The 15235-nt window shown below is 42.2% G+C and overlaps 3 protein-coding genes across 3 annotated transcripts in view; 1 reads left to right on the top strand and 2 right to left on the bottom strand.

Moving 5' to 3' along the window:
- Positions 1-151: 151 nt before the first annotated feature.
- On the top strand, positions 152-2337 carry vma12 (vacuolar ATPase assembly factor VMA12). Its single transcript, XM_080845353.1, has 7 exons — positions 152-372; positions 684-886; positions 981-1054; positions 1159-1248; positions 1342-1384; positions 1494-1606; positions 1713-2337. The coding sequence occupies exons 2-7, from the start codon at positions 706-708 to the stop codon at positions 1806-1808; spliced, it is 597 nt and encodes a 198-aa protein (XP_080701479.1). The 5' UTR covers positions 152-372; positions 684-705; the 3' UTR covers positions 1809-2337.
- A 2090-nt stretch (positions 2338-4427) lies between these two features.
- Positions 4428-5657, bottom strand: LOC308370328 (homeobox protein SEBOX-like; the record flags this gene model as incomplete). The annotated part of the gene is made up of 3 exons (XM_080844983.1): positions 4428-5033; positions 5117-5313; positions 5615-5657. 3 exons carry the CDS (start codon positions 5655-5657, stop codon positions 4428-4430), a joined length of 846 nt encoding a protein of 281 aa, XP_080701109.1.
- Positions 5658-6257: 600 nt separating this feature from the next.
- smtnl (smoothelin, like) overlaps positions 6258-15235 on the bottom strand; it is a 27823-nt gene continuing 18845 nt past the window's right edge. The window contains exons 3-10 of the mRNA XM_080845248.1: positions 10699-10780; positions 10064-10330; positions 9707-9769; positions 9469-9532; positions 8899-9042; positions 8644-8767; positions 7746-7897; positions 6258-7013 (exon numbers count right to left, since the gene is read on the bottom strand). Of these exons, the coding sequence (XP_080701374.1) occupies positions 6887-7013; positions 7746-7897; positions 8644-8767; positions 8899-9042; positions 9469-9532; positions 9707-9769; positions 10064-10330; positions 10699-10780 (1023 nt within the window). The 3' untranslated portion in view covers positions 6258-6886. The remainder of the gene's footprint in view (positions 7014-7745; positions 7898-8643; positions 8768-8898; positions 9043-9468; positions 9533-9706; positions 9770-10063; positions 10331-10698; positions 10781-15235) is intronic.

Raw genomic sequence — 15235 nt, 5'->3', positions numbered from 1 at the left:
TGGAAGTATTACACAGATAATGAGAATACTCCCAAATTAACAATACCCACGTAATTTTATAAATATAGTTTTTGAAAAACGGAAGTAATCTTACGTCACACATCACAAGGTAAACAGTAATACGATAGCAGGATAGCTAACCTGTCGAGGTTTCGCCAGCAAGTGCGACAGCTCTGCCATGGTCATCATTTGATATTGTCATATTCCTTTTAGCGGCTACAGAACTATTTGAATATTGAATAGATTTATGTTTTTTGACAAGTGTCATATCTATATACATTTGTTTTACGGATGATTTGTGTCGATATTGTCCCACTCAAACGGCTAGCTAACTTTAGCGTGGCTAGATAATTCAACTAGTACTATTCATTGGTGAGTATGTTAAAACATTTTCGGTACACCACAAAGCTTAATGACTGTGAGTTAATTTACCCTCTTGTTTGATCGATTTCGCTTTATTGTGCATGTTTTCTTGAACTAACCTAACCACAAACGGTGGCACACTAGCTTTAGATAATGTTTATACAGCGAGATATGTTACCAGCTAAATTGTAGCTAATCCTAGTTTCTTTTGTTGGTTTAAAGTGAAACTGTGGCTAGCGAAATACAATTGACTAGCAATTACATAGTTATCTGTTACTTTGCAGTACATATTTTAATTCCTAGAATTATTTTCATTGCAGCCGGTGGAGCTCACTGCAGAGGATGGCGTCGTCATTCATTGTTGGAGTCAAATTCAGGGAGAAGGTGAAAGAATTGTTGGATAAAGAGTCTTCAGTTCCCACAGACTTATTCCAAGAATTGGAACCCATACTTGATGGAGACGGAGAGTCGAGTATAAGTTTTAAAACCGTGAGAAAACTCAACACGTACCTCCAAAATAATGGTGAGGAATAAGCAGTCTTATTGTTTGGTAGATGTTAACTAGGCCTAAATCGTGTGGAATTTCCTAAGTCATTAATACTGCTGTTTTATGACAGGACAACCAGTCTACCTTCATGAATTGTTGGAGGAGAGCGTGCTGTACTTACCAGAGTACCAAAAGCCTCCACGAGTAAGTCAAATGGTATTAAGTAACGTGTACCTACCAGAATGCGAAAAGCTTGTTGTCAGAAGTGCCTAATTTACATGGTTTATTTTCCTGTCATTCCTCTACAGAATCCTGAGTTGGTGGCTCGTCTAGAGAGGATAAAAGCAAAGCTTGCTAATGAAGAGTACAACCGGATGACAAGAAATGTGAACAACCAAGTAAAAGCCAGTCATTTTGTCAAGACCATCATCTCAAAATTATGTGTAAGTAATTCAGAAATGCTAAATTTACTGTGCTTCTTTGCCATTTAGGAACTTAGCCGTCATGGGACATTAGCAGACTTTGGAAGGGAAGGTTAGTGGGATTTGAAGGTTTTTAAATTGTCTTTGAATTTGAAAGCTAAAAGGGATTAAGTCACTGATCTGTCTTGGTACCTCCTTTGGTTTCCACACTCCGTTTTCAGTGCGTTCCGCGAAAGCGGCAGTTCTGACAGTCTTCAACTTCCTGGTTACGGTGGCTGCAACATTTGCCTGTGCTTACATCTTCAGCCAGTATATCTTCACAGAAACATCAGCTGTAAGAATCTGTTAATTCATTTCTTGTCCCCATTCTTTAAGAACAGTAATATTTAGCTTAAACAAATGCTTTGTAATAAGGTGTTCCTATTAACTTTTATCAACAGCGGGTGATTTCTGCAGTGATTGCAGCCTCTGTGGTGGGTCTGGCAGAACTTTATGTCCTGGTCCGGACTATGGAGGGAAGTTTAGGGGAGCCATGATGCTCACCCACCCCATTACTCATTTAGTTAATACATTCCAAAAGGACATTTGCCTCTATATGGAACTAAGAAGCGTCTGTCTTGTGACGGTTCAAACTGAATAGTGTGGCTCTAAAGAATGAGAAGGAAAACCTGGAAGATGAAGTTCGCATTGTGGCAACAAATGGAGTACTTAGGCCACACAGCAAATGGATATTTGTTTTTATGTCTGCTTTGTGTTCTTTTGTTGACCTCATCTGTTTGTAAAAGCATGTTTTGTGTTTATTTCAGTTTGGTTGTTACTTAACTATACTTATTCCTACAAGTTATTTATTTTCTTCCGAACTTCTGTCTTAGTTCTTTTCTTTGGAATCCATTGGTTGTATTAATCCTTTCCATGGTAATTTTAAAAGTTAAAAACATTCAAGAGATATGATTGTGTGCATTCCTTGAAAACTTAAAGTCTGTGTTCAATTTGCAAAAATAAATACAATTAAGGTTGTGAGTATTCATGTGTGTCAGGATAAGTGATATTCTAGCTGACGTAATTTTATTTTAATGACATAATATTCTAGATAGTACTAATATCGCAGTTCTCTGTATGTTGTATTTAAATTAGTGTTGCACCGATGCCATTTTTTGGCTCCGATACCGATACCGATACCTGGCTGTGCAGTATCGGCCGATACCGATACCACTGTTTGAAATTTGAAAAATATTAGCAGACTTTGTATGTAGTATTTAAATTAGTGTTGCACCGATGCCATTTTTTGGCTCCGATACCGATACCGATACCTGGCTGTGCAGTATCGGCCGATACCGATACCACTGTTTGAAATTTGAAAAACATTAGCAGACTTTGGAAGGGAACTTTGTATTTAAATTAGTGTTGCACCGATGCCATTTTTTGGCTCCGATACCGATACCGATACCTGGCTGTGCAGTATCGGCCGATACCGATACCACTGTTAGCAGACTTTGGAAGGGGACTTTGTATTTAAATTAGTGTTGCACCGATGCCATTTTTTGGCTCCGATACCGATACCGATACCTGGCTGTGCAGTATCGGCCGATACCGATACCACTGTTTGAAATTTGAAAAATATTTTTTTTTTAATCAATGGTTTGGTCCCATGTATAATACTAGTGTAACAGTAAGAAAGTCAAATTACATTTCTTGACAGTTTCAGCACTTCAGACATAACTGAGGACTAAAGTTAAAGTTTGGTCAGTTCTTTTCTTTTTTTCTTTCCCTGTATTGTTTCTTTGTGTGTTTGTTTTGTTTGTGGACCAAACCATTGATAAAACAAAAAAAAAAGTATCTGCACTATTTGTTGGTACTCGGCGATACCGATACCACCATTTTAGTGCTGTATCGGGGCCCTATCCGATACTGGTATCGGTATTGGTGCAACACTAATTTAAATAGAACTGGGAAGCTTAATGGACAAAAAAGATGGGACATTTCATAACTCAGTAGTTATGTAGTTATACAGGATGACCTTAATTTCCCTCGGGATCAATAAAGTATCCATCTATCTATCTACATTGTGTTGCACATTGTTCACTCTAGTCTGGAGAGAAAGCATATGGGATATAGCATTAAATGTGAGTCCTTTGAAAATAAGGGGCACCCATCTGTTGCTGGCATGGGTAACTCAGTTCTAACAATTCCCCCTTACTTTGAAGATTTGAGTGTGGTATTGGTTTGTTTATTATTTTTACATTCCCTGTGGCTTCTTCCTTTTTGGCCGTACCAGATGTGTCAGTAATTGTTGTGAACTGCTGATCAGTGTTAATCTGGTTTGAGGGGTTTTACATGCAGATGGATTTGGTAGACAAGCAGCAACAACATCCAGCTAACAACATGTAGAGGAAAATAGCTATCAAATGGTTTTTGTGATAACAGGTGTCCCTTGCCGTGATTTGTATTTAATACACCCCCTAAGTAGGGATCTGACATTGTGCCCCCACCGAATCTGTGTCATTTTAATCTTTTTTTATATCAATACATAACCAGTAGTTCTGTAATATTGGTGTAAGATTAAAAGATGTAACTACATCTGGTATGTAAAAAAAGTCTCTCAAAGAACTGAGATTTGACACCCGGATTAAGAATTGATTGAAAGATTATTTGGTTTTAGAGATGATTATGATATGCTGGGATCACTGTCCAGCAGGCCAGGGAGTCGTGAGGCACTGGTCATACCTCTACTGTATTATTGCACAGGAGACCTTAAATCCATCTTGAATTAAAGAGTCGGTAAGCTGATAGTCCTTGGGCTTTGTATTTTTTAATTTATTTCTTATTTGTCTGACCACTAGCATTTATGAAAAATATTTTTGCTCTCAAAAATAATCATTTCTGTCATGCCAGCTTTCTGAAAAGACAAATCATTCTAATCTGGCTATCATGAAAAACTCTACTGCTCTAACCTTTGGCATGACATGAATCAAGTGAGACAAAAGAATTACAAGCAAACCCTTCTGACATACATATATATGAGTTTACGTCAAGAGCCTTGCGCCATGCAACACATAGAAACCAGGTGGGAAAGGATGACATTTGGATACAACACAGATGATGCACACATCTTTAACAAACTAAACATACAGAATGTATAAGGTCAGTAAAAAATACTAGAACTCCATAAAGTTAGTTACAACAGCTGCATTATAGATTAAGTCGGAGATGTATCCCATAGAGGTTTGGGTGCCCACAAGAAGATGCCCCTGTCCCTTGCTCTCATCCCAATATGTTTGCTGTGGATGTGGAGGAACAGTCTGGTCCTCCGGAATGTGAGCATATCTGGCCTTTGACTTTGGGACAGAATGTGCCTTGTGGTGCCAGTATCCTGAGGTGACAGTGCAGGACTGGGGGAATCCATTTGCATTCATCAGAGATGCATGGGCTTGGTTGTTGTTGCATCCTGAAACCCCAAAAGTGTCCCGGTGCATGCTGTGATGGTCATTCTCCCATGTCAGAATTTCTGAAAAGTTCGGCCCCATGGAGTAAACCTCTTGGGCTAAGGGGGTGCTGTGAAGTTTGACCCAGTCTGTGCTGTTCGGCTGTGATCCAACATGGCTCTGATGGGGTCTAGAAATATCATGACTGTTTGAGGAACTGAAGTTGTTCCGTCGAAAGAGAGAATCGGACGCACAACTCACAGAGATACCGCTGCTTGGTCCTCTCTTAGTTGGTTTGGTACTTTTAATGCTGCGGGCACGTCTGTTTTGGAACCACACCTGCGACAGGGGTCATTCGTTTAGAACAGGATAGCGATGCATACATTCCATGCAGAAATAAGTATTCTGACTGTTGCACAAACCTGTATCTTGCTCTCCGGTAAGTGCGTCAAGGCGGCCAGTCTTTCCCGCAGAGTAATGTCTGGATACGGTGTCACAGCGAAAGCTTGCTCCAGCTCTGTTAGTTGAGCGCGACTAAAGATGGTCCTCTTTCTTTTCCTGTGACCCTCCAGGGCGCCCCGCTCAAATCCGGGCGAAGATTTTGCACTTCCATTCACCTCTGCTGGACCGTCAAAACTTTATTATGTTGTATTAACGGATTGGAATCATTTGTCATAGTTATAAATGAACTACATTTTTTTGGCCCCAAATAATATATTTTTTTTTTGTCAGAAAGTTCTTGTTTTTTTTGTTTTTTTTAAAGTGGTTGCTTCAGTTCAATTATTTGTTTAGTCTTTATTGGTACTGAGCGTTAACTTTCAAGAAGAGATATTCTAAAATAAACAACATCATCAAAACCGACTAGCCTATATTGTTATTGTTATTATTATTATCATCATTATTATTATTATAGACCTTACCTTTGAAAATGTCCCGGTCTTCAAAAAGGTCATTAAAGTTCATCTTTCCTTATAGGATCTAAATCCTTTGAACAAATTCCTGAACAATGTATTTCCTGAAAAACTACTGTCACCAAAAACGGAGTTGATTGTGAATGATTTGTGGTCATCCTCCGATAACCAGCTCTCTTATAGACCCATCATTCCCTCCCTCCCCCGCAATTGCGTGCTTACATAGGTGGTTGAGGTGCTTTTGCGTCCCCGATTACACCATACCACCTTAAATTGGATTTTGGATTAGCACATTTCTATTATTCACTATCATCAAACAGGGGACCTGTGAAACATACTGTTATAGATTTGAATATCTTAAACCGTTTATGGTGAATTGAAGAATGATCTGTATTTAGACACAATTGTTCTATAATGATTAGGCCTCATTCATTTCTGTATGCTGAATTGTTAAACTATTGCCTACGCAAGCGTAAGGCGGAACCCAACACTCCAAATAGAGCTCGGAAAACAAGCAAAGGAAATAGATGACATGGTGTGAAACTAGTGAATTTATTTAAAACATTTCATTTTATTCGTTAGTTTATCAAAATAATGTAAATAAAACATATATAACCCTCCCCTCTCCTGCCACCACAGTTTTTCACCCGAAAACACTTCCACACCCCAAAACACTTGTGTGAATCTAAGGCTGTGCAACCTAGATGGATCAACGTCCTTAAACGTCTACAGTAAATCTCAAATTCATTGCACTCTGTAGATATAAGGAAGGTCTATTTAGGTGTTTACAGTATATTAGCTGTGGATTCTCAGTTTGAAACTTGAACACATGCTGGTGTCAGAGACCACACATTGATGACCACAGTAGGCTACACTCTAGAGATAAATAAACATTCAAACAATGAATACAAAAAGTGGTAGGCCTACAAGCTTTAAGAAAAACACAACGTATCTACTGTACATACTCAAGACGATTTTTTTGGGATAAGCAACACTCAAAAATGTAATGTTTACGGCACGACCAGCACCCCATGGCAGTGATTACATGTTTTCAGCTATGTGTCTCAATCGCTGGGCTGAAAGCCTTCTGGCAGCCTACATCCCATCAATATGTCTAGCTAGCTGTGGAAGTATAAATCTTCCACCTGCGGATGACCGTTACTTCTCCATAATTTGTTGTAAGGCACAGTATGGTCCACCAGGGGGCAATGCTGCTCTCTAGGTCTCCACTGAATGTCCAGATCGCCAGTGGATAACTGACTACGAAACAGGTCGGTGAGTTCACTCGAACTTGCGCAGGTGATTGTAGAGGGACTGGACGTATGTGAAGACGCACATGGGGTCTGGCTTGCGGCCCATTACCATCATGTCCTCCACCTCGATGAGGCGATCACAGCCGGCCTTCACCCTGAAATGGCCGAAGAGCAGAAAGAGTTTTACTGCAGACCATGTAATTATGAAACAATTGAGTATAAATACACTTAAGGAAAACTTAACATTCAGTGCAGTTTTGTACATGCAGTAGGAAGGATTGAGACTTTATTAGAGCTGGGAAGATGGCAGTGTGATGATGTCAAGCTCTAAGATTGTGGGATGAAGGAGGCGGCAGCAGTGGAGGGGGGAAGGAGAAGCCGCCGCCGCTTTCTAGACAGATATTCATTGGCATGGCCCTCCAGCTTTAAGTGTGGGGTACAGATCCTCTAGACTGAGATGCAGTGGAAAGTCTGTAACTCTACCCGCTGTCCTTCCCTCTAGCATGGGGTATGACTGCTGTGCGTGATTTGTGAGTGGGCCTACTATGCCTCAGCTTGGGGGGATTCTGTGAATTATGTCTTTAATTTGTATGGTAATTATTCACTTATAAGTTATGAGTTCTAACAAGAGGATTGGGCCAACAAATGTGCTCCATACAGTTAAATGTGTACAATAATAATAAACATAAAGCATAATGCATGCTATTTTATGTTACATATTGTATATAATTGTATATGTTATGTATTGTATATAAACAATACATCTATCTCTGATAAAATGTAGTATCACATCTGAAACACACATATACACTAAATGATCTGGTTCAGATGCAAATGTGGGCTAGTCACATTGTAAGAGTCATATACAGTAATTCATGTCCACTCACTCTGCCATGCCGAATGCCATCTCAAAGTTGTGTTTGCGTTCAGCAGGTGTCAGCACATTGTAGTCAAACTCAGTGGGGAAGAAAGAGTGGACGAGTGCACAGAAGGCCATGCCATCACTCCAGCTAGACGAGAAGTTCTGGATGTCAATGTTCTGAGGAAGAAAGGCCGTGGTAAGAGATAGGTGTGACTGACTGTGGGTAGTTACAAACCAAGTAAAATACAATGAACCAGCAATTTGTTATTTAGTATGGAATGTCCTCAGTGAGCATTTCCATCTGACTAATGGGTAAAACACAACAAGGGATTTAAAATGTTTCCGAACCACTTCCCCTAACTCACTAACTACGGACATGCTTTTCAAACTGTGTAATTTATGGCCATTTCTTCCTCACTCTAGCTTGGCAAATAAAATCATCAGCTTGTCAATAAGAAAATCAAAGTTGTCATGTTTGTAGAGGACCACTCGTTCTTCTACCCAATGTTTACATCTCCTTCCCCTTCAACCTTAAATTTGCCTTGACCATGACAGCCCTCTCCTTAACCAAAGCCACATGGAATGTTTGGCAACGCTACAGAAAAGGCTGCAGGAGAGAGAAAGAGTGCAGCCAGTGCATGGAGCTTCGCTTCAGATACGCTACACAGAGAGGCAAGTTATAACAACCGACAGCAAGGCAAGGTGCGACCAATTAGCACATCAACACTGCATGCTAGACTTAATGTTTAGGTTAAGCTCAGCGAAGTGTGCTGATACTTATTTGTTGGAGTTGTCCAACAAGCTAGTTGTTGTTTAATTAATATACTTAGATGCAACTCTGGAGTCCTGAGGTAACTTGAGTGATTTTTCACCTAACACTGATAGTTTATGCAATGGCAGCACAGATTGGAAGTGTATCTAACCTGGTATCCAATGGTTTTGGAGCGACACCACTCTAGTAGAATTTGCTTGATGCTGCTAGCGCTGGACACCCCAAAGCTTTGAGAGCGCTTCAGTTTGGGCTTCGAGTCAAGAGGTTTGGGCCGGCTGGTAATGAGAGGAGAAGAGAAGAAAGCTCAGAGTTATACAAGGGAAATAATTTCCTACAGGAAGCCGTCTGTTTAAATCTCCCAGTGATGACAGAGTAGACACACAGTGCGGCGCAGAAACGCAAGTACCTATTATTCTCCGAGTCGAGCCGCTCGAAGATGGAGCGCCGTGCCTGGGCGCCGATACTCCGTGGCAGTGTCTGTGACCTCACAAGCTCACGCCTCCGCTCAGGGCCTCGGCCAAAAGGGCTGTCCCCATTTCCATCCAGACCCCTGAGGTCAAGAGGGAACACACTTTATGTTTCACACAAGGCCTTACTTTCATCACAAGGCAATAATATTTATGTAGGTTACAGTAATTCTGCACAGCCCTGTGAGCTCTGTAAGCTCCCTGAGTTTGGGTGCTTAAAATATTTTATTGTAAGCTATTGCATGAATGTGATGCACTAGCCACATAAAAAAAAGCTGTTTGTTTTTTCTTGGTTTTCATGACTGACCAAATCTAGGATAGAACATTTGTTTTGGTCACATAGAATTAAGGCCCCCATGAAACTGATGTTTTATTAACCTGTTATAGTCAGTTTATCATTGTTTCATGTGACATCACAGTGTATGGGCCAGTGGGAATAAGTATGTACATGGACCAACTGTCTGAACTGACCCACTGCCATCTTTAAAACATTTCCATTTCACATTCACCTGTCTGTATTGTGTTGAACAAGTCCTGAATATGTCACTGATTTTGCAGGTGCTGAGGTCCTTTCTGAAAGAAAGTATGGCACACGAGTGAACAGATTGTACAGATTAACAAGTGCACAAATTTGGTGACACACGACAAATGAGAGTAATGTGTGTCACAACAATAAAAATGTCCTTATAATCAACTGAAGAGGCTTACGATTTTATCATAACAAGGTTAACTGACTGTATTTCTTACCAGACAAGCGAGGGGACCCCATTGTTCTAACTGGACTAGGGCTCCATGTCTTCACAGTGGGTGCTGTAACAGGCAAGCAGTCAGTCAGAAACACTTACTGTAGTGTGACAGTGAGATCAACCAGTTTTAATAATGGACATGATTGTAAATATAAACCCTAAACAGAACTGTTGCAGTGGTGGAGTTTTTTTGCAAAAGAACATTTCTACACTAAGCCTTTATGGCTGCTTCATGAACACATCAACTCCTTAGCAACTGCTGCCTCAACAGTTAGTACATTTGTTTACATTCTGGTGTGGTGATATGATATAGGGTTACATTAGATAAGACCTGAGCTCAAAGGCTAGGCTGACTGACCTTGGTGCACTGGTGACTCTGTCATCCTTTGTGGCTGATTGTCCATGGCGGCCCGATCACTGGAAGGCTGCAGATCTGTAATGGAGGGGGGAAGTGACCGCATGGGACTGGTAGGGGAGTCAGGGCTCTTCATGACAGGGGCTCCAGAGGTGTCTGCAGTCTTGGTGGTGGCTGTGATGGGCAGGTGAGGCATGGCCGTGGGTGCTGAAGCTAAGCGCTCACGGGAGGCTGGGGGGGGGCTCTCCCTCTGTGCCACAGGACTGGTTTCTGTTGGAATGGAAAGGAGCGAAACATACTTGTCAGAAACTGCAGGAAGCTGGAGCTTCGATTCAGATACACTACACATACAGGCAAGTTAAAATAACCGACAGCAAGACAAGGGGCAACCAATTAGCACATCAACACTACATGCTGGACTTAATGTTTAGGTAAGCTCAGCGAAGTGTGCTGATTCCTATTTGTTGGAGTTGTCCAGTAAAGGCCATATTCAGTCTACTTTTGAGACTGATACTTTTTGCGTTGGCACTACAGGTTAGAAGTATATCTAACCTTGTATCCAATGGTTTTGGAGCGACACCTCAAGAAGGAAAATGAGAACAGACAGAGATTGAGGTAGTGGCTACATGTTAGGTCACCTGACATTGGTGTGTGTCCATTCTCCAACCCTGTGGTCGCTGGTGCTGGATCCACCTCTATGGGCTCCTCTCGCTCAATGCTCTAAACAAAAACAGACAAAACACAGCGTCACCAGTTTGTATACTGCACTTCAATAGCGTTTTTGGTGTCGTGTCATGTGTCATGGGCCATGAATCGTCGTATTAAAGGATTGTTATCTTTCTCAGCTACACAACACAGATGACCACGCAGCTCACCTCACTTTATTCACAAGTTCCTTAATGAAGCTAATCGTGAATCAGAGGAATATGCTGAAGGACTAAAAAGGAGAGCATACAGGACTGTAATGTGATTATCTAATGTGGGATCTAATGTGATAATCCAATACCTTGTGGCAGAAGATGAAAGGGCATCTGTGCTTAAAATCATGGCGGTCCGGCTTACAGACATTCCCAAAAACATCTAAAAGAAGTCAGGACAACCAAGCATACACTCCTCTGCCCTTCAGTACAACTCAGCTTCAAACTTTGGACAGCATTTAGTTTACAGCCCAAGGCAAATATCCCCTTATCATTGTTCATTGCAGTGCAGGGGCTTCTTCAGATCTATTTATATGTTTGCACAAGGCCTCAAGAGCCGTCTGCAAATAGCCCCAAAACACAGAGCCATGTGCTGCTGACAGCCAGGGAGAAAATAGCCCGCTGGTCGAAAGTTCTGTTGTTGCCATGGTGTGTTTGTTGTGATATCATTTGGAAGTCCAGCTGCCTTTCCTGAGGCTCCAGCCAAAGAGCCTGGCAACACTGGCCACACTTAAAGGTCAGCAGGAGACCGGAGGAGCTACAGGAAAGTCTCCCTTCCACAGCTTACAGACAGGAGCATCATAGTCAGGTCACCCATGAGCAAAGGTCATGGCATCATAACAAGAGGCAAAGCCATCTGGTTAATGCAATCTGCTGCAATGTGATTACACTTTTTACAGATGAACTCTACCTGCAGGAAAGGGTAATCAAGAAACCCGCAAACAACATAGCTTTTATGATGTGCAGTTTACCTGGAAAAACCTGCTCTTGCATTTGCATACCATGCATGCACCTCGTGTGGAAAATAAAAATGAATACCGGCATGAAAGAAGGGAATTGTATTTCATAATCTACATGCGTATGTGTAGACTCTGTTTAACTTTGCCAAGAACATAGCAAGTAGCACTCATAAACATATTCAAGTATATACCATCGATTATGTATGTGCACTATAAACACATTAACACGTAGCAAAGAAAGGCCCTAACAGACTCACTTCTTAACACACATACTGCCACAATTAAAATCATACACAGATGCACACAGTAAGGAAAAGTACATTCCTGAGTGTGTGATGCAGTCAGTAAAGGGGGCGCCGATAGCTGCCAGGTGAGCTCAGGCGAGAGGAATGCTAGCAGCGTGAGTGTTTCAGAGCCGAGCAGGCCGCTAACAGCTGGATACCCCGCTGGGAGAGGATGATAGGGGGAGACGAATTTCGCCCTTTCGGCCGTGAAAAAGCAGCAGCTCCATGCACACACACACACACACTCTCTCCCTCTTTCTCCCTCTCTCTCTCTGGCTGAACACCCAGCTCCTCCTTGAAGTCCTGGACGGCCGTGGCAACACTCCAGGCCTGGAAACGCAGTCATGTGCTGTACCCTTATGGAGCCGGGGCTACAGGCACGTGTCTGTTGAAGAGGGCTCACTAGCTCAGCGTACAGCACCCAGCGATAAGAGCTGTGGGTGCCTCCTTTCTTTAGATCTCAGTTTAGCACCTCTCTCTCACCGTGTGCTCACCGACATCTGTACTGGCAGGAAATACACAACTGTATGAAGAGTGTGCATGCCACTTCTCTGGTTTGCACGATTAATGAGACTCAGAAAAGAGATCACTGCTTTTTAGCTGGCCTCTGGAGGAACTGAAGAGGAAGGGGAAAGGGGGGGGGGGGTTGGGTCCAGACACACCCCGCAGACGTGCACGCTCTGCCTCCAACATAAAAGGCCCTCTATCCACCTTCCAGGAACAACAAATCCCCCCGTCCTTGGGAATGCGTCATCAGATTATCAGAGGGGAACAATAAAATATCTGGATGAAAACACGAAGCCGAGCAGAAGACGTGGAAAAGCCCTCAGTCTCCACTTGTCCTCCCCGAATGAGATGGAGAAAATTAAGTTCCTATGTGTTCCCCTGCTGGGACGAAGAGAACTAGTGAGGTTATTTCAGAGCTGGTTTGATTGCTTTCAGTCACTCTGTCTGGTACACAGTGGACACAGTGAGGTCAGTCTGGGATGTGGTGTTGGGGGTTGAGAATCTTCCCATTGATACCTCTTTTACATATGAAAACAACATGTTAAATATTCCCACGCAGTCTTCCAAAACGGTACAGGTACGGGTATCGCACTATTTCCATCAAACTCAGGCTTAACAGGATGCTACGGAGCACGGATGTCCGTAAGATGTGATGAATATGCAAAGTCTGAACTACCCCAGCTATCTCTAGCTCAGGGAACTATCTATCTTTAGGGTTGGCAGTTGCTAGAGTGTGTTAATATAAACTAATAAGTTGCTAAGTTGTTATGTATTTAGGGGCCAAGCAGCGAAGCTGCACAGGTTTCTACCTTTCTTATTATAATTGTGTAAGTTAAATTGAGGAGACTGTAACATCAGCTAGATAACTACCTATCATTTCATGCAAATGGAACTCAAATGGCCATTTAAACCGTTTTTAGGTTAGTTAAAAGTTTCCTTAGCTAGCCTGCTAGTTAGCTAGCAGAACAACTAGGCAAACAGGAAACACCATTTGCTGCGTTGCCTGAAGTAATGTTCAACTTCTCAAATCAGCTCACTATTTAAAGACAGTGTTGGGTTAAAAGTGATCAGAACCGATTGCAGATCATGTAAAATGGCTTCACATAGACATTGAACAATCCTGAGAGAAATAATGGGACATCAATGGGACTCTGATATCCATCTAATCAAGGAAGGGGAGGAAGTTCCAATCATTGATTAACGGTTAGACTTTAGTGTTTTGCTCCTGTTCCCACACTACACCTTACGTAATGAAATAAAAGCGATAAATACATGTTTTTCAGTAAATAAATGTTTTTTAGTTTGAGCTGGAGTAAACACAGAATCATGATGTTTACTCTCTTTAAGATGAAAACAACCTAGGAAGACCTAAGCCTATAGAGTAGGCTACACAACACTTACATTTTTGTGTCAAGGCTTCTAGAACCCTAACACGTTAAAATAAAATGAACAAATGTAGTTGTCTTCACAAGGGTAACTCTAACAAAACAGCCCCTACACTTGGTTTGAAGGGTGTAACACTCAATGGAAACCTCCGCACCAAGGCTGGATCTGCCAGGCCAGTCATGGAGGCTTTCATGCGACTTTAAATGTCAGCCTCATCCCATGTGAGTTCTCAGGGCAAGAGCATGAATTTTCCCCCCTGGCAACGTGCCCTAAAAGTACCGGTGTTCAAACAAGAGGATCTGGATGGATTATCAAACTGTCAGAGTCTATATGAGCTTGGAATAATGCTGATGATATGAGGATCAACACAATGGAGAGCTTAGAGGAGCACATGCTGAAAACAAAGACTCAAATAGAGCCCTGATTAATAAAGCCCATGGGAATGTTTTATCTGATGTGGAAAGAGAGCCTCCTCGTCCACCTTCTCAAGCCACTGTGATGAAAGAATGACTGACACTGAGGTAAAACTGGGGAATAACGTCGAGACGAAAACGAAAAAGGAGGGGGAAACTGGAAGAGAGGCCAAAATGGAAGAAGAGTTAATAACACCTATAGACACTGGAGAGAAGAATAATGAAGAAATGAATGAAGTGAAACAAAAGGATGAGTGAAAGTGTGAGAGAGAGAGAGAGAGAGAGAGAGAGAGAGAGAAACGGAGTCAAAGAGAGAGAGAATGTGAGATCATAGACCTTTGAGGGGGATATTCAAGCCCATTTTGCTCTGGCTGACATTTGAGATTCCCGGAACCTTGGGGATGCTATGGAATGGAACGCGACAACAATGGGGGCATGCTGTCAAAGTGCATCGCGGGCTGAGTGGGTTATTCCCGCATCTGTCACTCAGGGCATGGGCACAGACACACTGCTTCAGATAGCGTACTCTCTGGCACAGCACACTGGCATTAATGCCCCGCTGACATGAGCCTCCGTATTTTCCATGCATCACACACTAATATCCACTAACTGAAGGAACATGAAAATATTACATCCTCTGTCTCTCTTGGCAATAGATGGTGATCCAAGTATGAGAACACTCTGTTGTGTTTATCAACTCCACATCATTCCCTTTAGCTCACTCATAAAGAGACAAATAGCCTCTTTGTGTGACTACCCCCTCATAAATGAAATGAGACAAACAGTGAAACCACTACCAAGGGTGTACCACCATGGATGGCTCAACACAGAACCCTGCTCAGATTGTAGCTCGATGTGGGCCGGATCAGGGCCGCATAAGGGCCTATCTGCCCTGGCTGACACGGCTGCTCCCTGGGCTTTCGCAAAA

The sequence above is a fragment of the Sprattus sprattus genome, assembly GCF_963457725.1.
Source record: "Sprattus sprattus genome assembly, chromosome: 9".
Classification (NCBI taxonomy): domain Eukaryota; kingdom Metazoa; phylum Chordata; class Actinopteri; order Clupeiformes; family Clupeidae; genus Sprattus; species Sprattus sprattus.
The sequence above is the reverse complement of the archived record's forward strand: the minus strand, read 5'-3'. Positions and strand labels throughout refer to the sequence as shown.

What these genes read in the sequence shown, in the direction of transcription:
- vma12 (XM_080845353.1), top strand. Translation starts at nt 706, where the DNA reads ATGGCGTCGTCATTCATTGTTGGAGTCAAATTCAGGGAGAAGGTGAAA. An exon ending in CACGTACCTCCAAAATAATG is followed by an intron (nt 887 to 980) that starts GTGAGGAATAAG and finishes GTTTTATGACAG; the next exon opens with GACAACCAGTCTACCTTCAT. An exon ending in CAAGAAATGTGAACAACCAA is followed by an intron (nt 1,249 to 1,341) that starts GTAAAAGCCAGT and finishes TTTGCCATTTAG; the next exon opens with GAACTTAGCCGTCATGGGAC.